The sequence below is a fragment of the Miniopterus natalensis genome, chromosome 1 (genome assembly GCF_054644295.1).
Source record: "Miniopterus natalensis isolate mMinNat1 chromosome 1, mMinNat1.hap1, whole genome shotgun sequence".
In the NCBI taxonomy this organism is placed as follows: Eukaryota; Metazoa; Chordata; class Mammalia; order Chiroptera; family Miniopteridae; genus Miniopterus; species Miniopterus natalensis.
The window spans coordinates 95,726,597-95,748,157 of NC_142081.1; the positions used below are offsets into that span (position 1 = coordinate 95,726,597).

Here is a 21,561-nt window from a genome sequence, read left to right on the forward strand (position 1 = left end):
AAGGATGAAGAGGCATCCAATATCTTGTCTGGTTTTTAGAACTATGAAGGGGCCGGCGCAATGTTCTGGGCAGCCCTGATCCCCTGTGTGAGCACAGGAGGCTGAGTGGGGCAAGGTCTGCCCTGCCCTATATACTGAATGACCCTGGGATGGTCACTACCCCTCTCTGCGTCCAGGGTTCTAAACTATGAAAGGGGACAGTCACCTTTACGATTTGCTCTGGGCAGTCACAATGTTGAGCAGAGAGCAGCAACCACAGGACGTTTAGTAAACACGGGGTCTTTACAATTTCACAGGCCTCTCCATAAGTCAGATAATTGGGATCACCCTGCTTAGTTTGGGGCTGAGAAGCCTGACTAAACAGCCTTGACCATTTCCTTTGGGGTCCAGCCCCTCTGTGGCCCAGAATGGTGGAAACTGTTTACCCCTGTGAGCCCCTGGAGGGGCAGTCTTCATCCAACATGGGAGCCCCAGCCTGGGGTAGGGAACAGAGTCTGGGTCTGCCTTGTTGCCCACCAGGAAGAGCTGGAGCCTGGGTTAGGTGTGCCTAACCTGCAGCAAGAGAGGCAGAAACAAAACTTGCAGGGGCCTCTACAGCCCAGCCATGGAGGTTTCAGAGCAGGCTGGAAGTAGTGTGAGAACCAGCACTGCTTGAGCTTTCCACCAACCTGGGGTAACAAGAGGAGCAGGGCAGAGCAGGGTGAACTGGGGAGGACACCTCATGGGAGATTCAGAGATGGAGGGGAAGCACCTTTCTTCCAAAGGACTGGCATGGACAAAAGCTGGAGGTGGGAAAGTACAGGGCACATTCAAAGCCAGTGAATGACAGAAGCAGCTCACGGGCTGCCTCCCTTAGAGCCATGCCCCATGTAGCTCCCAGGACACAATAGGTTCTAAATAAGTGTTGCTGTTGACTCATGTGGCATGTAGTAGGTTTACTGAGACCATTTAGTTATTCACTTCTCTAACTGTGGACCAAGTACCCATCATTTATTCAGCAAGCATGTATGGAGCACCTACTATGTTCCATGCCCTACTCTGAGTCAGAGGGATTCAAAATTTTAAAAATAAATAAATTAAAGAGCCCTATCATCCTGAAGCCAGAGTCTAGCACACTGAGGTGATTTCATCCTCCCTCTTATGCCTGTCTCCCAGGAAGTTCTCTCAGACACTAGCTTTGCCTAAGTGTCCGGGTCTTGGCTTAGACCAGGTCATTCCATTCCCCCACCAACCTGGAGGGATTTTTGTGGGAAGCCTGGGTCACTTCTATGTTGTGGACACTTGTAGGGTATATTTGGGGTTGGCCCCTTTGGGAAAGGTGGCCTGACTGTTTAGCATGGGGGCTGACATCTCCTCCTGCAGGGGGAGCCCCCAGCCTCCCCATGGCCAAGATCCCCAGGTCCCATAGGATGCTCATTCTCAGCTCCTTGGAGGTCAGGCAGAGGGCTGGGGATGTACAGGATGGGTGGGGGCAAACAGAGACGACAAAGCCAGGAGGTTAAGTGACCCTAGAAATAGCCCAGCGATAGCCAAAAGGGCAGGGCTAATCAGCCTCCCTCTCCTCTGTTGCCTGAAGATGTAGCGTTTCTGCATCAGCTCTGACCTCAGGCTGGCCAGAAACCTCACAGGGGCCTGGAGGCTCAGCCACATATATTAAAGGGAGGTTACTTCTGTTTTCAAATGATTTTTCTCATTCACCTCTTTTACACATTAACTCAGCAAACATCCGCTGGGCAGTGGCAATGGAGAATGCACAAATAAGACCTGGTCCCCACACTCAAGAGATCCCCGCAAGCCCTCTCAATGCATTTTAAAGACAGCATTAGGAAGGGGTCTTCACTATTGCTTAAACCACACATCCAGCCCTACAGAAAGCTCACCTTTACTCGCCCTCCCAACTTCCAGGCCCTTTTTCTGACTGTTGCCCCCCATTTCCTCCCTGCCCAGTCCTACCCACACTTTTGAGCTCTGGCGGAAACATCCCCTCCCAACAAAGCTGTACAGGGCAGGAGTTCAGGAAATGAAGGGGAATCAAGGTGGGCAGGGCGGGGGCCAATTTCCTGTGAGCCCCTCTGTGGTTACCTCAAGCAAGGACAGACCCTGAAGGAGGATGGACTTAAATCTATACACTCTTACATGCCCACATCACCCTACTTGTCATAGCCTAAAATGCTGTAGTTTCCCTATTAGGAGAGGTTTTTTATTTGTGTTTTTTTCCCATAATTTTTCTTCCTCTGAGCTCAGAGAATGAAGACATCACTAAGGATGTTGGAGGGAGATAGGGGGCCCTGTTACCAGAAGGGGTCATCTGACACCAGCTCACTTCAGTCACAGGCTCCAGCACAGGGAGGTGAGGGGAGCTACTCCTGTCAGCTGGGAGGCAACAGCCTCCTGGTGAGCAGGTGGGCCAGGGGTAGGGAGGCCAAAGCAGGGACCTGAGGTGGTGCATGCCACATGGTAGGGAGGGTACAAAAGAAAACATTTACACTGGAAATGTAAGCTGTGTTTGAGTACAGAATTTCAGGTTGAGCATCCTGAAAGCCAAGTCAAAAGGGGCAACTGGATGAGACACACATAAGGATAGCAGTGACTGATAGCAGAGGGTAGAGGTCTGCATGGGGTTCCTGTCCTTGATTTGCAGTGGAGATACAATAGAGGAGAGCTCAAGGAGATCTTGGTAACAGTTTTTCTGAATGGCAAGGGGGAAGAACCCAGGAATGATAGAAAAGTGAAGAGAAACCATCTTTGCTTGGTCTCATGGGGCAAAGAAAGACTTCAAACAGTCTCCGAATCCTCCACAAGATCAGAATTTAAGGCCACTCCCCTGGGGAGAGTTGTGAGGAGTGAATAATTTAGGCTAGCAGCTCTCACATTTGAATGGACATCAGCAGCACCTGAGGCTTAACATAGTATGCTGGGCCCCACTGTGAGTTTCTACTTTAGGACTGGGGTGGAGCCTAAGAATCTGCATTTCCAACTCCCATATGCTCCTGATGCTGCTAATGTGTGGACCACATTTTGAAATCCACTTAGTTTAGGGAAAGGGGTCTGGTATTAATTAGACTCCCACAGTTCTCCTCTAGGCCTAGATTCCTGAGGGTCCTGCCAGGTTGCTGCTTCTGCTTGTCCTCAGTTTCCCTAACTTCCAATGGGAGGAAGGAGTCCCCTGGAAGTTTGCTTTGCACAGATTGCTAGGAGATGCAGGCAAGATGGCAGGAGCCCTGGGTTGTCCCAGGGGATGGCGCATTGCTCTGCAGAAAGCCTGTGAGGGGCGCCGACAACTACAGAGAGTCATCTGGGCCAAGGGCAGAGGCGGTGGAATGCATCCAGTGACAGAACATGTTGCTGTTGCCTCTGTGTGATCCCAACAAACCTGGCTGTGCTCTGGCCTCAGTTTCCCTATCTGCCTCGACTCACTGCTGCTCCTCAGGCATCCTGGTGCAGGGAAAGCCACTATGTATTTTGCCTCTTCATTAGGAGGCTACAAGCACAGGCAGAGAGTGTGGGTAAACTCTTAGGTAGAACACTGGAGGTACAGCTCATGGTAGGTTCAGGGGCCTGTGGGATCCCAAGGACTGGTGGGGTATGCAAGTGAGAGCTCAGGAAAGGGTTGCACAACAACCAGATCCCAACAGAGGTGCTTTGTACATATAAATTAATTTAATCCTCACAACACTCCTGTTTGTGCTATTATTATCCCCATTTTACAAAAGGGGAACTGAAACACAGAGAGAGTAAGTACCTTGCTGAAGGTCACATAGAGAATGAGTGGCAGAGCCTGTACTGAACCCAGGTTGTCTGGCTCCAGGGTCTGTATATGGCAGCCCAGAGCAGGAGCCCCTATCCGGGTCCTGCTGGTCTCCTATGTTGGGATTCCAAATCACCTCTTCCCTGCACAGAAGAGGGAGCTCACCCCTCTGAGAGACCCCTATCCCTGAGAGCTGATGGGCGAGGGAAAGGCACTCTGCCCGTCGGGGCTGTTTCTGACTCAAAGAGCACTCTGCCTCATGGTGCCCAATTATCTATCAGCAGAAAGAATTAGGTCCTGGCTGGGCTCCCACCCCTTTGCTCAGGCCTCAACATGGTTCATGGTTGGAGGGAAGAGCCCCCTCAGCAGGGCTACCAGATAAAATGCAGAATGCCCAGCTAAGTTTGGATTTCAGATAAACAACAAATACTTTTAAAATGTAAGTATGTTCAAATATTAATGGGAAACACTTATACTCAAAAAGTATTAGTTGTTTAATCTAAACTTTAAATTTAACTGTTGTCTTCTATTTTTATTTGCTCCATCTGGCAACCCTACCCTCTGGCATCTTCCCCTACCTTCCATGCCCAGCGCCAGCCTCTTCCCTTCCTGCTCTCCCTGCTGCCCACCCTGCTGCCTCATGACTCCTGCTGGCTTCCCTCAGGCACCCAAGCTCAGCACACCATAAAGTAAATCCCTCACCTTCCCTCCTGGGTCCCCTCAGAGGTGTCACCACTATCCACCCAGCCACACCAGCCAGGGGACAGGGATAGCTTCCCACTGTTCTCACCTGCACATCCTGTTCTCCCTGTCCTAAGGCCCCCATATTTCTCCCCACCTCTACCCCTGCCCTGCTTGCCCCCTCCCATCCAGCTTCCTCCAAAATATCCTCCAGGCCACCTGCCTAAATCCAGGTCTGAACCCTGCCTTCATCCACCTCAGCTAGAGGAGGGGTCCAAGGAAGGAGGGAAGGGGCCCTGAGAACATGCAGAACCCAGGAGGAATTCTGCCACAGTGAGGATGTTTGATTGTTTTATAGTTTCCAGAGAGAGAGCTTTGCCTTCTAGAAATCCTAGCTCCCTTGGGTCCAGGTCAGTGTATGTGGGTGACCTAGGGCCTTCCCACCAAAATAAAGTCCCTGGGGCCAGGTGGGACTTCAGGTTCTACTGCGTTATCCTCCTGCTGACCCTGGATTCTCTGTTTTGCAGCTCCCTGAGGGCATCCTTTGACTCCCTGAAGCAGCGTAAGTCCCAACTGTCTCCCACCCCAAGCTGTAGGGTCACAGGACCTTCTGGGAACATAGACAGCGGTGGATGGATTCTGGCCAGGAGAGGAGCTCAGGCTGCACACAGGCCTGTGAGACTAACAGGATTTGGGATGACAGGGGCTGGCCTAGGTGGGGTGAATGTTTGGGTGGCTGATGCCCATCGGGTCTGATGTGGGAGATCAGCGTCCATACTCTGCCCTCAGAAATGGAGGATGTGGGCAGCTCCCACATACAGCTGGCCCTGGCCCTGCGTGAGGAGCTCCGCAGCCTTGAGGAGTTTCGAGAGAGGCAGAAGGAGCAGAGGAAAAAGGTGAGGAGGGTGCTGGAGTGCTCCCCTGTCACTAAGACCCCAAGTGTGAGGTGGCCATCGTCACTGTGAAGGTGGTAGAAGATGGACCCTCCTTATGGAGCCCATGGAGTATGGGGGCAGTACCCCAGGTTTGGGGGTGAGGGTGATTTGAAGAAGGGAAGGGGCTCAACTCACAGACCTGGAAGCCCCCCTGGGGGTCCTTCCATGAGTTGTCTCATGTCAGGAAGAGGGGAAGATATAGATCTTGTTGACCATCCTACCACAGTAGACTGTAGAGGGGTAGTGACAGCTTGGAGCTATCCAAAGAAAGAAAACTAAATTGGGGAGTCATCAGAAACTGGTCCTGACCCCAAGGATCCAGGCTGTTTTTCCAGGAGAAAGGCAGACATGGAGCCAGTCACTGGTCACTCTAGAGGGCTCCCCAAGGCTGAGGGCACAAACAGAGCCTGCATGTTTACTTCAGCATCCAAAGATACTTCTCACCCATATGTAGAGCATGGCTATCCCTAGATGGAGGAATTGCATGGAAAGGAAGTGAGGCTTCCATCATGGGAGGTGTGCAAGCAAGTGGTTGAAGACTATGTATCAGGGAAGCTGCAGTGATGGGGTGGGAAGTGGGCTTGTTGACCTCTGTGTCCCAGAGCCCCCTCCTAAGCCTGAGACTGATTAGCTGAGCATATGGCCTGCTGGGAGGACAGATGACGATACATGCTCAGCCTCTAGGGTCTTAGTGATGAGGGTGGTGCTCTGGACAGGGAGAAAGATGTCAGCACACAGTAACACATCTTACTTGAAGATGAAGTATTCTTGTGAAATATCCAAAGAATTGAAAATAAAAAAGTCCATACAACTGAGCTGTGAAGAAGAGGGTGCCAGCTCATTGCTGGGCCAGGCTGGGCTTGGATGTCCTGGCCAAGCTGCTTCCCCTCTCTGTGCCTCAGTTTCCTTCTTGCAGGACAGGACACTTATGCCTACTTCCTAAGCTTTGGGGACCCAGTCCAGAACCAGGCCCCCATCAATCTTCACAAACAGGACACTGGCTCCAATCAGTGACTCGGACCACAGAAAGTCAGTGTGACTGCACTCCGTCTGCCCACCCAGCCAGCCAGGGTCTCAGGCTTTCGGAATTCTAAATTTGCATTCCTGAGCAGTCAATTGGTCCCCAAAGCTAGCTCCAGAAACCTGCCCTGCCTTAAGGTGCTGAAGCAGGTGACCTCTCTGAGCGGGGACTTGCCTATAGAGCATGCAGAGCACCTGCTGTGACAGCAAGGTCCCAGGCTGGCTATTTTAAGCTCAACTGTGGCCAGAGGGGCTGTATGTTTGCAAAAGCTTGTTTTTAACAGACCAACACCTTCTTCAGATCGGCCAGGACCTCCACAAGTCGAGAGCTGTGATGTAGTGTGGGGGGAAGCTTGCCTGGGCGTGTGTGTGCATATGTCTGTGAGTGTGTGTACATGTGTGTGCGGAGAATGTGGGCACAAATGTGTGCATGCCTTTGAGCATGTGCATGTGTCTCAGTGTGCCTGTGTGTGACCAGGTGTCTTGCCTGAGTTCTCTCCACTGTCCCTACTGTGACCCTAGAGACAAAATGGCTCCATTTTCAACATGAGGGTCATTTCATTTCCGATTCTTCTCAGAGCTTATATCCAATCTCTGTCTAGGCTGAGTTTTGTCCTATCTGAACAAGGTGCTTTGAAGGAGAGGTCAGGGTGCATGGCCTCTGTACCTGTGTGGGGCAGTGTAAGTTTAGTGTGTGTTCACCTGTGTGAATAGGCCTGTGGCTGTGCATAGGGAACATGGGAATGTGCTTGTGTATACTTGTGCATGGTATCTATGCGTACTCTGTGTGTGCATGAAGGCCTGTGTGTGCAAGTGGGAGCAGTGGGGCCTGTGTGTAGTGTGTGTGTAGTGTGTGTGTGTGTGTGTGTGTGTGTGTGTGCACACGTGTAAGTTGGATATTCTCCAGCTAGAGTCTGCAGCCAATGAGAGGACACAATGGGCATACACATACATGCCCTGGGCTTTCTGCTCTGAGCAGCAATTGTGAAAGAACAAGCTGTAGGAAAGTGAGGACATCTTGTCACTACCCTCTTCAGAGCAGGGGGGGAGATACTGTACCTCATTCCACAGAAGCCCCATCCTCTTGGCCTAGGGGAGCATCCAGAGGCCACAGCCCCCCACTAAGAGCTTCATGTCCCCTGCAGTATGAGGCCGTCATGGACCGTGTCCAGAAGAGCAAGCTGTCACTCTACAAGAAGGCCATGGAGGTGAGTGAAAGACTCTTGGGCCATGAGGGATGCAGAGCCCAAGGTGTGGACCCCAGGAGACCTGGGATGGGTACCTGGGACAGGTCTTGCCTCAGATCATCCAGCAATATGCACGTGCTCAAAGCTGCCCAGGCCCTGTCCATGAGGGACTTTTGACTGATGGGTAGGTGGTCAGTCCTAGACAGTGGCCCACAGGGTGATCTATGCTGTCAGCTTCAACTCCAAGGGTGGAGGGAGAAGGGACTCCTGAGCTGTGTCCCCTAGGACTCTGGGTGAGGAGAAAAAGGCTTCACAAGAGGGGGCAGCATGTGCAGAGGCTAGCATCATGAGGATGCATGGTATTTTTCAGGGACTTGCTGGTGGTTTAATGTGACCTCTCCTCTACAAAGGCTGGGGGCTTGGGCAGGGCTACAATGTCCCCAGTGGGAAGGGGCCCGGGAACAAGAAGACTCCCTCTCCCTCTCCATTCTGGACCTCTAGATCCCTGTCCCTGGTGAGGAGGCCCCCACTCCACCCACAGCCCCCAACAGGAAGAAGGGAGGCTGGGTTCAGGGAGCCTCACTCTGGGCCCCTGCCAGTGACACCCCTGCATACCCCCAGTCCAAGAAGACATATGAGCAGAAGTGCCGGGACGCAGATGATGCCGAGCAGGCCTTCGAGCGCATTAGCACCAATGGCCAACAGAAGCAGGTGGAAAAGGTGTGTGAGTCCACTGAGGCTATATCTTGTCACCCAGGGCTGGGGCAGGGTAAGTAAGACAGGAAAGGGGTGCCTTAACAACATCAGGCAAGTTCTGCATCTGGGACATGCTAGCTGCCCACCCCTCTCTGAACCTCATATTCCCATCTGTGAAATGGGTATCCTAGAATCTCAGAGCATGAACTGACAGGGTCAGCTTGATCCTCTTTGCCATCTCCAGGCTACACCCAAGGACCCATTCTGCAGAGCAGGCCCTCTGCAGCCCAGGCCCAGAGCTCACAGGGCAATGACAGCAGATGCTAACCCTCATATAACCCTTGGGGAGGGGCTCAGTGGGCCCATGTCACAAAAAGAAAACTGAGTCCCAGTGATGGTGAGTGACTTGTCCAAGGTCCCAGAGCCAGGAAGCAACAGAGAAAGGATCCAAACCTAGGTTATCCAGAGGCCAAGCTTGTGACTGCTCTGGACTCTGGGCCAGGGTGGGGATGTCAGAGCTACCAGGGCCCAGGAACACCTTTTGCCTATTACATATACAGGAAAGCTAAGGCCCAGAGAGGGCAGGGGCCTGAGGGTGAATTGTGGGCAGCAAGTTGGGGGCCAGAGCCCAAGGCTCAACCAGAAGGTTCAGTACTGGCCACATGGAACCTCAGGTCCTGGCTCCTGGTCTACATTTCTCCCTCTATGTCTTGACTGACATCTAGTTTTCATGTATTTCTTCTGCATGGGCTGAAAGTTTCTGTTTTTATTTCTTTTTATTGGAACTTTTTTTATTGTGATCCTTTGTGGGGTAAAGCTGAAGTAAATGATGGAACTTGCTCATAGTTAGCTCCTGAGTGTCCCCCTGGGTGGTCGGAGAAGGGTGTGACAGAGGCACTTCGGAGTCACCCAGGGAGACTGGAAGCCCTAAGCTGGGGCCAGGTGGTCTCCAGGGCAGGGGCTCAGCACTTTTCCTTTGCCTCCTCAGAGTCAGAACAAAGCCAAGCAGTGCAAGGACTCAGCCATGGAGGCAGGTATGTGGTCTACCTGCCTCCTTAGACCTGGATGGAGGACTGGACAGACCTTCCCCACACTGCACACTTTCCTACCCCAGGGATGTATACACTCACACCTGACTATGCAGCATCACAAGCTCATCACTCTCACTTCCATACTTATGCAAGTAAAATAAAAACATTCATTTTCTCTCATTTGCCAAGACTATTCATGGTGCTCTGCATGTTTTAACTAATTTGCACAACAACCCTGTAAAGTGACTATTATTATTCCCCTTTTTAATAGATGAGGAAACTGAGACACAGAGAGGTTAAGTAATTTGCCCAAGGTCACACAGTCAATAAGTGGTGGTGACTGCATTCCAACCCAGGCCATCTGGCTCTAGAGCCCAGGACTTTCACAGCCACCATCACAGCAGACAGACCTACTCATCTCTCTCTCCCTCTCCTCTTCTTTTCTCTCCCCACCCCTTCCCTCCCCTCCCCTCCTTCTCTTGCTCCTCTGCACGCGCTCTCTCTCTCTCTCTCTCTCTCTCTCTCTCTCTCTCTCTCACACACACACACACACACACACACACACACACACACAGCTTCCTTTGGGCCTGTCTCCTCTGTCCTTCATCTGATGCCATAACCCCAACACCCCTTGTCTGCCAGCATACTTCTTAGGGCAGAAAGCTCACCCTGCTCACTTCTCCTGGGAAGAATCTCTCTTCCCCTCTGCCTTTCCCAAGACCTAGCTGCTCCCATGGCTGGGGACATGTGAACCCCAGAGTTCTGGGGACAGTGGTCATGACCAAGCCTGCTGGGTCTCCAGCCCAACAGCTACCATACTCCCCTCTACTCTCCTTCAGTGCTGCCCTCAGTTTTCCATCTGGAAAGTGAGAGGGTGGGACCCAGGTATGGCAAGGCCTGGACTCTGACTTTGGGTATATGGGCTCTAGTCCAGACTTTGGCAACTCAGAGCACAACAGGGAGCTAAGAGTCACCCCAAAAGGAGCAGTACCACAGTGGGTGGCCCTGAAAAGTGTCCAGATGAGGTAGCAGCCAGAGCAGGTCTCTCTGGGGAAGAGGGCACTCTGAGCAGGGGCACTGGGGGAGCAAAGGGGTGAGCAGTGGTGGTGGGTGTCTAGGCTGCTGGCCTCCCTGAGGGCTACCTGTGCTTCTAGAGCGGGTATACAGGCAGAACATTGAGCAGCTGGAGAAGGTGAGGGGCGAGTGGGAGCAGGAGCACCAAACCACCTGTGAGGTGAGTAAACCCGGGCCTCAGTTTCCCCAGCTACAAAATAGAAAAGACATTCATCCCTGCTCTAGCCACTTCATGGGGGAACATAAGGCAGTGGGGTGGGGGAAAGGCCTCACTCCTTCACTCATTCACTCATATACTCACTTCCTCGTCCCTGCTCCCAGGGAGCTCACTGCCTGGCTTTGTGCCTTGTGTCCCTTTGTTTCAGGCAGGTATCCTTCACCCCTTTTTGTTGAAGCCAAAACTGGGGCTCAGACAAAACCTATAGCTTCCCTGGGCACCACTGGTGAACAGGACCTGGGAAACAGGATGCAGGACTGCTCCTCTCACTATATCCTCCTAGGGCCTTTCCAGTGTGTGGTGGAGCCTGGAGGGAGGGTGGAGGAAAGAACCCCACAAGCAATACAACCTCCCTCCCAGAAGCCTGAGGTGCTGGCACAGATGTGGGAGTGGGGACCCCCAGCAAGGATCTTTCCTTTAGATTTGGCTTTCAGCAGAGGGTCTAGCTTGTCAGGCCAGCTGAGCTGTGAGTGGGGCCCAGCCTGGCCTGGCTCTGCAGCTCCCTTCTCACTTCTCATCTCCCTCCCCACCCACAACCCAGGCCTTCCAGCTGCAAGAGTTTGACAGGCTGACCATCCTCCGAAATGCCCTATGGGTGCACTGCAACCAGCTCTCCATGCAGTGCGTCAAGGATGATGAGGTTGGGGGGCCAAGGGTGGGGAGGGGTATGGAGTGAGTTGGTAGGGGAGGGGGGTAAAGAGAGGGTAGCTTCTGGGCAATAGCATGCTCTGGTCCATCTGAGTCTGTCAACAAATGCCTCAGCCTCTGTCCCCCGGGGCCCCAAGGACAGGGAACTCAGTATTGCACAGGGTTGTGTTGCCTCTCTGCCTGGAAGTGGTTACCCTGGCATCTGCCTTCTATTCCAGAGTCTTGGCTCTACTCTCAGAGTATGTGCTCCCTCTGCCCTGGTTGGGAAGACAGGTGGACACTTCTCCTCAGAAGTCTGCAGAGAGGCTGGAGAACCCTGGCCTGCTCTGTTCCAGGCCTAGCATTTGCAGGAACTGAGGTCCAGTCCCTTTTCTGTCACCCAGATATCTCTTAGGTGTCCTGGTTCCCTTACTGAGCTATCTATGCATGCTGGGTGATTGAGGTGGGCCCCATCCAGCAGAAAGGGGCGACTACCTTCCTACCAGAGTCTCTGACTGCTATTAATGTAGCCCCAGAGCCATGAACTCTCTTAAGGCAGCCTTGACTCCCTGATGCTCACTGCTGTTCTTTGCCTGACCCCTCTGCCCATGGGCTGAGAGGTTTTGGGTCCCCCCAAACAAATGACTTGAACCCATCTGGTGCCTCCTGTGGCCGAGGAAGGAGGGTGGGCACCAGATCCTGTATACTGGAACAAAGCCCAGTTGCACTGAATTCTTCTTGCTCTGTGATACCTGGGAAGTCACTTTCCTTCTCTGAGTTTCCTAATCTCTAAAATGGGGGAAATAGGATATACCACAGAGGGCAAGAGTGAGTTAAGGCCCTTGTATAGGATCTTGTGCATAGGAGGTGCTCAGGAACCAGGAGATGCTGTCAGCCAGCACTCTGACCCCTCAGGAAGACCTGGGGGAGATATACCCCAAGAACCCCTGAATACAGGCACTGAGCTGTGCATACAAGGCCTGTGAGGAGGCTGGTGTGGTAGAAGCCCCTGGCCAGAGTACAAAGTCATAGAGAAACAGGGCTTTGATGAGGGTGGGCACTGAGGTGAGACCAGGCCCCTCAGCCTCTGTTCTTTTCCACCTTCAGCTCTACGAGGAGGTGCGGATGACACTGGAAGGTTGCAGTGTGGAAGCAGACATAAATGGCTTCATCCAGGCCAAGAGCACAGGCACTGAGCCCCCAGGTAAGGCCAAGCCCCACAGGTAGTATGGCCTCTGGGTCCAGGACTATCTGTCTCTGGGAAGCCTGGCCCTGGTTCTCTGAGCCTCAGTTGACAGGACAGGGCTAGGGTGGCTTGCAGGTCCTTTCTGGGTGGAGGAGATGTAGAGAGATCCCAGGGAGGGATAAAGGACAGTATAGTTTCCTAAGGCAGAGGATGAGCAGAACTTAATAACACTATAATACTCAGAAGGGGGAGTGGAGGTGGAGAGCCTCTTCAGAGCCCCTACCCCAGCCTGTTTGGTCCCACTAAATTATGAGTCCAGAATATTCAGTCTCCGTGGTGCCCAGGGTGGGGTCTATCAAGGAAGTGAGAGAGGTCTACTCCCCAAGCACAAGGGCAGGCCAGGGCCAGGATGGAAAAGTGGGGCCCTTTCTGGACCTCTGGATGGGGACAGATTTGGGTATCAGGTGGCAGAGGTCCTTCCTGCCCTCCCCTTGGCCATCATGGGCCTCAAAGGCTTGCCTCCTGCAGCTCCGGTGCCCTACCAGAACTACTATGATCGGGAAGTCACCCTATCACCTGGCAGCCCTGGCATACAATCTTCCTGTGGCATGATAAAAAGGTGAGGTGCAGAGGAGCAGGATGCGGGGGGGGGAAGCAGGTCCAGACTCTCCTCCTGCAACTGGCTATACCACGTGTATTTATTAATCATCTACTGTGTGGCTGGTGCAATGTTTAGGTGCTGGGTACTCTCTGGGGACAAGACAGGCTCAACCTGACCTCATGATACCCTCACCCCAAGGAGACCCAGGCATTAAACAAATAATTATATTCCACTTATTCATTAGTGAATGCTGAGAGCTCCAGGGAGTCACCAGACTGACTTCCTTGTCTCTTGGACCCTGCTGCTAGCCTGGGTTGGTGCCCTGGACTGTCAGGATGCAGTGGCAACACTCTCCTGCTGGTGCAGGATAAGGGCATAGGAGCAGGCCCTACAGTCAGTAATCTTGGAAAATTCTCCAGGCTCTTCAGGAGCCCTTCCCTGGTCTAGCTGTGGCAGGATCCTAGTGTCATGCCTCAGTGTGTGTGTTACTTGCACAAGTAACACCTTCTCTAGGTCCAGGGCCCATGAGTGTTGGGGTCATACTCAGAACCAAAGGACCCTCCTGCTTTAGGCCTTGGGTGATGATGGTGACAGCCAATTGGGAGTGCCTTAGCCTGCTCAGGAAGTGCCCCCAGCAGCCAGGTCCTGGAGGGGCACACATACCCTGTCTGTGAGCATCTAGGAGCATCTGTGCATTTCACGTGGTGCCTATGCCCACTCCCACCCAGAGGCCCCCATGACCTCCTCTCTCCATCCAACCTTGTGCAGAGAGAAGGCCCTGCCTTTGGGAAGAAGACAAGGGAAATGGGGAGGCAGAGGCTAGGGGGGTAAGTAGATGGAGCTCCCAGCCCTCTGAAGATTGTTCATTTCCAAGACTCAGGAACCCCCAGAACCTCCCTGTAGCAAGCCTCCAAGAAGCAGAGGCTCGTGAGAACCACTGCAGCTCAGAGCAGGGAGCACAGCACACTCCTCTGAGAACCTTGACAAGGCAGTGACCCCAGAAAAAGGACATGCACACCCTCACAATGTTACCAAAATCTCAGGCCTCCCTACACCCCCAGTGAGGACCTGAATCCCATCATAGGTGGTCATTTAAAAAAACTGGATAAAAGAGCTTACCTGGGACAGTGTCAAGAAAAGACAGAAAGGAAACAAGACAAAGATGCCCACTCACAGCTATTATTGAATATAGTGTTGGAAGTCCTAGCCACTGCAAGCAGACAAGAAATATAAATAAAAGACACCCAAATTGAAAAATAAGAAGTAAAACTGTTATTATTTGCAGATGACATGATACTATAGAGAGAATCCTATATATTCCACAACAAAATCTATTAGATCTAATAAATGAATTCAGTAAAGTAGCAGAATGAAAAATTAATATTCAGAAATTGGCTGCATTTTTTGTACACCAATAATGAAAAAGAAATTAAGATAACAAATCCATACACAATTGCATAAAAAAGAATAAAATACCTAGGAATAAATTTAACCAAGGAAGTAAAAGATCTATACTCAGAAAACTATAAGAAATTGAAAAAAGAGATTGAAGAAACACAAATAAATGGTAGCATATACTGTGCTCATGAGTAAGAAGAATTAACATCATTAAAATGTCCATATTAGCCAAAGTGATCTATAGATTCAATGCAACCCCTAACAAAATACCAAGGGCATTTTTCACAGAACTAGAACAAATAATCCAAAAATGTATATGGAACCACAAAAGACACAAATAGCCACAGCAATCTTAAGAAAGAAGAACAAAGTTGGAGGGACCACATTACCTATACTATAAAGCTATAATAATTAAAACAGCATGGTACTGGCAAAAAAGGGACACATAGATCAATGAAACAGAATACATAGCCTAGAAATAAACCCACACCTATATGGTCAATAATCTATGACAAAGGAGGCAAGAACATACAATGGGGTAAAGACAGTTTATTCAATTAATAGTGTTGAGAAAACTGGACAGATACATGCAAAAAAATGAAATTAGATCACTTTCTTACACCATATGCAAGAATAACCTCAAAATAGATTATAAAGTCTTAAATGTAAGACCTGAAACCATAAAACTCCTAAAAGACAACATAGGCAATAAAGTCTTTGACATTGGTTTTAGCAATATTTTAAAAAAATATGTCTCCTCAGGCAAGAGAAACAAAAGCAAACATAAACAAATGTAACTACATCAAACTTAAAAGCTTTTGTGCTATAAAGAAAATCACCAACAAAAGGAAAAGACAACCTATTGAATGGGAGAGGATATTATAAATGATACACTTGATAAGGGGTTAATATCTATATATATAGAGTTCAACATCAAAAATACAAACAATCTGATTAAAAAATGGGCAGTGGACATATATAGACATTTCTCCAAAGAGGACATACAGATGGCCAATAGACATATGAAAAGATGCTCAATGTCACTAATCATCATGGAAATGAAAATTAAAACTACATAAGCTATCACCTCACACCTGTAAGAATGACTATAATCAATAATCAACAAGTGTTGGTGAGGATGTGGAGAAAAGGGAACACTTGTGCACTGTTTGTTGGTAGGAATGCAGATCAGTATAGCCACTGTGGAAAACAATATGGAGTATCCTCAAAAAACTAAAAATAGAACTACCATATGGCCCAGGAATTCCACTTCTAGATATTTATTTATTTGAAGAAACCCAAAACACTAATTCAAAAAGATATATGCACACCTATGTTCACTGCAACATTGTTTACAATAACCAGGATATGAAAACAACCTAAGCACCCATCAATAGATAACTGGATAAATAAGGTGTGGTACATATATGCAATGGAATATTACTTGGCCATAAAAAAGAATGAAATCTTGCTATGTACGACAACATGGATAGAACTAGATGGTATATGCTAAGTGAAATAAGTCAGAGAAATACAAGTACCATATGGTTTCACTTATATGTGGAATCTAAAGAACAAAATAAAGGAACAAACAAAACAGAAGCAAACTTATAGATCCAGAGAACAAACTGATGGTTGTCTGATGGGAGGAGAGTTGGGAGGATGAGTGAAAAAGGTGAAGGGATTACGAAGCACAAACTGTCAGTTATAAAAATAGTCACCAGAGATGTAAAGTACAGCATAGGGAATACAGGCAATAATATTGTAATAACTATGTATGGTGTCGAATGGGTACTAGGCTTATCAGGGTGATCACTTCATAAGGTATATAGGTATATAAGTGTCTAATCATTATGTTGTACCCCTGAAACTAATATTGTATGTCAACTATAATTTTAAAATAAATTTAAAGATAAAAAATGAAAGACAGAAGGGAGTGTGCCACAAAGATAAAAGAGAGAGAGGTCCCACGGGGTGGAGGAGAGGGAGGGAATGAGAGAGGCTGCTGTCTGGGGCAGCCAGAAACCAGGTGGGGTGGGGAGGAGTAGGGGGTAATGGCTGGGAAGTGAGCAAAGGGAGGAATTGGAGTTGCAAGTGTAGACAACCTTAAGGAAGCAGGGCAGTGAGGCAGGGCACACACCAGCGTCAACAAGCTCTGCTCCTCCCAGCCACCACCCTGCTGGCTTTAACCCCCCCTCCCCCCCACATCCAGCCCAAAGGGCAGGAGTATGCAATAGGTGCTGTACCTGCACAGCCTGTGCTAGCAAAAGGCCTTACCATGCGTGCCAGGTGAGACTGTGTGTCCATTCCCAGCCCATTGCTCCACAAACCGTGGGGGGAGGGGGGCTGCCCTGTATTCTCCCCAAACTCCTCCCGCTGTCCAGTCCCTGCTCTGCACCTTTGCATCCCCTCTCCCATTCACTGGCAATGCCTTTCACCCCAGTCTCTGCCTGTTAAAGCCAAGTCTTTCAAGACTTGACTCCACCAAGCAGCCTTTCCTAAGGCAGGTAAGCAGCATCGACCTCTATTTATTTAGCTTTTAGCACTTTTGGCTTCAAGGGGTGACCCCAGTGTCTGCCTCTTGCTTCATTTTTCTTTTTCTTTTCTTTTCTTTTTCTTTTTTTTTAACCTTTATGACTCCAGTTCAGTCCAGGGCTGAGCCAGGCACAGGGAGAGGGATGAATTAGCCCAGCACTGCCCTACTGGAACTCACATATACAGGGGTACCACTTCACATAGTTGGGGAGTGGCTGGGTGGGCTGGATCAGGATGGGTCCTCAGGGAGGCAGGCTGGCTGGGCCCATGCAGGTGATAATCTGAGTGGGCATGAGTGGGTCAACCTCTGAGGGATGTCTCATTGCCCATCAGAGGAGGCTGGAGCAAGGATCTGCTGGGGCCAGGTGCTGAGAGAAGGTTAGTGTGGGGTTCTGAGAGGGTGCTGCTGGGGAAAGGCCACAGGGACCACCCTTTGGGGAATCCTCATGCCTGAGGAGCACCCTATAAATCACATATGTGTCTAGAGGCTGGGGTTGGCCCCAACATTAGAGCTATGAGGGCTCCCTGTTTCATATCTCCATGCTTTCTCCCATCCTCAGGTTCTCTGGACTGCTGCACGGAAGTCCCAAGTCCACACTGTTGGCAGCCTCTGCAGGTAACTGGGTGTGATGTGGGGGCCTCCAAACAACTGTGACCCTGGGGTGAAGGAGAGGACTTTTACATACCCACACAGGCCCTCAAACTGCTGAGGGGAGAAAGGCTAAGCCAAGTCTGGGGGGGGGGGGTGCTCCAGGGACCAATGTCTTATGAAAGGGGTGGGCTCCAGGCCTCACTCTGCTCTCAGCCTCCACAGACACCCTGACTCCTACCCCCAATCAGAATGAGGATGTCTACGCCGCCGTTGCAGTGCAGGAGGCACCGGGACCCCCCACCCTGCCAGCCCGGGACTACAGGGCAGTCTATGACTACAGAGCCCAGGTGAGGCCCTTGCCCTCTTCTCCTCAGGAGGGCACAGGGATGCCCAAGGGTGTGTTCATAGGTAGGCAGATGCACTGTGAGTATGCTTGGGGTGTTTACTCTTAAAACAGCACCCAGCACTTAGGAGGGGCTCTGTGAGTATCTGCTAAGTGAATGTTGATGAACAGGGTACCAGGGCCTGTCTCCCCCTGAATCTGTTCACATGCACACATGTGGTGCCCAGGCAGATATGGACATTGTGTGTGCCCATGTACACATATGCAGACAGGCTGACGGAGCTTTACCTGCACAAAATCGTCCAAGGGTCAAGCTCTGCATCCTCAGGTTAGGGCTCTGTTCTCCATGGCCTTGGGTGTTAAGAACAGCCTATGGCCAGAATAAACCCCTCAGCTGTGCTAGTTTTGGTTTCGTAAGGTCTATGGGGAGAGGATAGGTCAGGGAGTCACAGGGCAGCTGTGCCAAGATCCCTGTAGACTCCAAACTGCTCCCTGCTTTGGGGTGAGGGTTATAGAGCCAGACCCCATATCCATCTGTACTGAGGCCAAGCACCCACTCAGGGCTGGGTGGGCTGCATGACAGATTGCACTGATTCCCAAAGCCCAGTCCCTAGCAGGGGAGACAGGCCAGGAGAAGGATTGTGTTTGTGACAGGGGCTAGCAGAGCTGAGGAAGCTCAAGGGATCTCAGCAGCAGAGGGGAGGCTGTATGTGGTAAGCCTGGAGTGAGAGTGCCCCTTAGACATGGCCATGATGAGCCTGGCCCCAGACTTGCTAAGGTCACTGTGTGCCTAGAGCAGAGTGAGAGAAGGGACAGCAGGGAGGTTAAACAGGGAGGAAGCCCAGGTTTGTGGACACCAATGATGACAAACCAGAGGGGTGGGGAGAACAGGAGGCTGAGTCCCATGTCCCATACCTCATGTCTCCAACGGGTGCCCCAGCCCAGAGAGAGGCCTTGTCCTGAAGCCCCAGAAGGAATGTCTCAGCTGACTCAACCCACCTAGGACACAAGCTCAAATTTATGGCTTGGGGTGGGGGTTTGCCTGACCAGACCCTCCCAGCAGGCCCCTCCAGTTTGATGCACTTTCATTCTGTTGCCAAGAATTCTGATGAGCTGGACATCTCTGCGGGGGACATCCTGGAGGTCATCCTGGAAGGGGAGGATGGCTGGTGGACAGTGGAACAGAATGGGCAGCGTGGCTTTGTCCCTGGTTCCTATCTGGAGAAGCTCTGAGGAAGGGCAACAGCCCCACCTGGACCCGCCCTGTCTGTGGGGTCAGCAGTCTCCATCACTGCAAGGCTGGGGCCCTAAGACCAAGGCAGCCCCTCAACCCCATGAGTGCTGGCTGCTCCCACAGCAGTCCCTCCTACAGGGAATAAAGGAGTACATTCTTCCTCCTTGGTCCATGGGGGTTCCTTTCTGTCTTACTCCTGTCCCATGTCCAAGTGCTAAATTCAGAGGAGACAAAGGATTGAGAAGAGAAGTCTGGGAGAGCAGAGTTGCCCACTTCCAGTGAAGCTCTGCCAGGGTTGGCTGGGGATGAAGAACTGAGACCTGGCCTCAGTCTCTGGGAACTCCCAGGTTGCCAGAGAAATACATTCATACTCAGGCAAATGGGAGAAGATGACAGGGGTCAGAGAGGAGGGAGTAGGAGCAAAAAGGGGCTCAGGAGAGTTAGGATGGGAAACCAGGCTTCCTGGGGACAGAGGGATGGGAGCAGGGGAGCCTCTGATGGGCAGAAGCAGACAGGACACAGGGAAAAGAAGATCATCAGGGCCAGGCAAGTATGTGAGCACAAAAAGGAGGCAGAAATGCCTGGAACGTTCTAGGGACAAGCCAATCTCAGTTTGGGGTAGGAAACAGATGGTCCCACTGGAGGTGGAGGGGCCATGGTGGGGAATCGGGAAGGCAGGCCTAGAGGCTTAGAGGTCAAGTGATCCTCACTGGCTCCCTGATCCAGTTGGGTCCCAGGGAAGCCATTGCTGCCTGTGCTGCTCCCTCTCAAACATGGCAAATTCTGCCCAGGCTGGGGCTCAGAGCCTGTGAAGGCTGACCCAGGGCACAGAGGTGGCCATGTTCCTCTTTGGTTCTTGATGTTCTCAGGGCTTTCTCTCTTTGGACCCAAGCCCCCAAAATATAACTTCTCCTGTTGGCCAAAACCTGCCAAAACCCTGCTCTAGTCATAGTGGGCTCCATCCTCACCAAAGGCTTTGAGAATGGGTGTGGGGATAGAGCCCGTGGGAACTGGTAGCTCCTCAGTCCTGGGCCTCCCCTATACTTACCTGTGGGAGACCCAACACTCTGCCAGCAGCCCACCTCAACTCAGAGCCAGAGAGACTCTAGGGAGTGAGGTAGGAAACATGGTTTTCTTCACTGGACACACCTTGAAAGACATTGTTGAGGGTATTATTGTCCCCTGTAGACCATCTTTCTCGGGGGCTGTAAACTACTTTGGTTGTTCATTCATAAAACTTTGTGACCTGCCCCCTACAAGAGCAAGATGAATAATGCCTCAGTCTCTTGCTTTACTCAAGGAGCTCTTGACATGGTGGAGGGGACCAAACAGCCCAGAAAGTTAATGATGATACAGGATGTATAGAGCAGTCATGAGTCTTCTGGAACAGGTGACCTGAGGTAAGCTAAGAAAACAGGGAAGCTGTTCCAAGAAAGGAAAGGGGGGTTCCTTTCCACTCTTGCCTGCTTCTGGTAACCCCACAAAGGGCAGGGAGAGGGTTCATGGGTATAAAAGAGAAGGGAGTGAGTGTCATCACTGGAACGCCCCAGGATTTAGAATTAGAAGAGTCTCTGAAAGAACAAATCTGACCTACTGCACGATGCCCTCCCTGACACTCCTGAATACTGGGCACTGGGCACCCCAGTTGGCTTCAACATCTCTGGTGACAGGGGCCTCATGACACCCATGGAAGCCTGCAATAGACCTGTGGCTTCCCACTGGTCCTGGCTCTGCCTGGGCAGCCATCCACCTGGCAGCCTTATGGAAGACCATCCCAGATGCCCAGGCAAGTTTTAGATGCCACAGGGGCAAAAATGAAGTCTTTGACCAAGCTCTACCCTAGGAAGAAGGCAAGGAGGATGCTAGTAAAGGAGGCTATTCTTATGTTTATAGCACATGTCCATCTTTATGCCCTCAACTTCATCACTTGAGCAAAAAAGTGGGTGTGATTAAGCAAACATGATGTCCAGTACAGGAAGGGGTGGGCTTTCTTCTTTGAGGAGGGTAAGTACCTTTAGACTGTGGCCTCTCACCCCAGTCTCAAGTGTGTGGGCACCTCACAAGGCACAAAGCATTCAGGCTGGGGCCACACAGAGGTGAAAAGGCACAAGGCAGCCCCATGGTAGGACCCTGGAAGCAAGACTCTGAAGCTGTGGACCAGGTTAGTCCTCTGCTAATGTCACCTACCACTGCTTCCACCAAAGGGTGTGTGGCAGACATGGTGAGGAAAGGCTTTGGGCCTCTGAAACAAAAATCATCCTGAGGCTTAAATCCTTCCTGAAATGTCATTTTCCCTCATAAAGCACATCCTATGAGAGCTGACGAAACATCCACACCTGTCCCTGACCCATCTGAGGTTCCTACATAGGGATATTTGGAGAGAAAACTGTAATCTAATGCTTGGTCTTATACCTCCCCAGAGAGAGAGAAAGAAGTCAGTGAATAAAGGCATGGCT

At 50.9% G+C, this 21,561-nt stretch overlaps 1 protein-coding gene across 1 annotated transcript in view; it reads left to right on the plus strand.

Moving 5' to 3' along the window:
• The window catches only part of PSTPIP1 (proline-serine-threonine phosphatase interacting protein 1), a 38,480-nt gene extending 19,376 nt beyond the window's left edge, over positions 1–19,104 (plus strand). Inside the window, exons 4-15 of the mRNA XM_016214194.2 lie at positions 4,957–4,991; positions 5,219–5,325; positions 7,530–7,592; positions 8,193–8,291; positions 9,256–9,301; positions 10,453–10,532; positions 11,131–11,229; positions 12,324–12,420; positions 12,931–13,021; positions 17,497–17,552; positions 17,742–17,875; positions 18,973–19,104. Of these exons, the coding sequence (XP_016069680.1) occupies positions 4,957–4,991; positions 5,219–5,325; positions 7,530–7,592; positions 8,193–8,291; positions 9,256–9,301; positions 10,453–10,532; positions 11,131–11,229; positions 12,324–12,420; positions 12,931–13,021; positions 17,497–17,552; positions 17,742–17,875; positions 18,973–19,104 (1,039 nt within the window). The remainder of the gene's footprint in view (positions 1–4,956; positions 4,992–5,218; positions 5,326–7,529; positions 7,593–8,192; positions 8,292–9,255; positions 9,302–10,452; positions 10,533–11,130; positions 11,230–12,323; positions 12,421–12,930; positions 13,022–17,496; positions 17,553–17,741; positions 17,876–18,972) is intronic.
• The last annotated feature ends 2,457 nt before the right edge of the window (positions 19,105–21,561 follow it).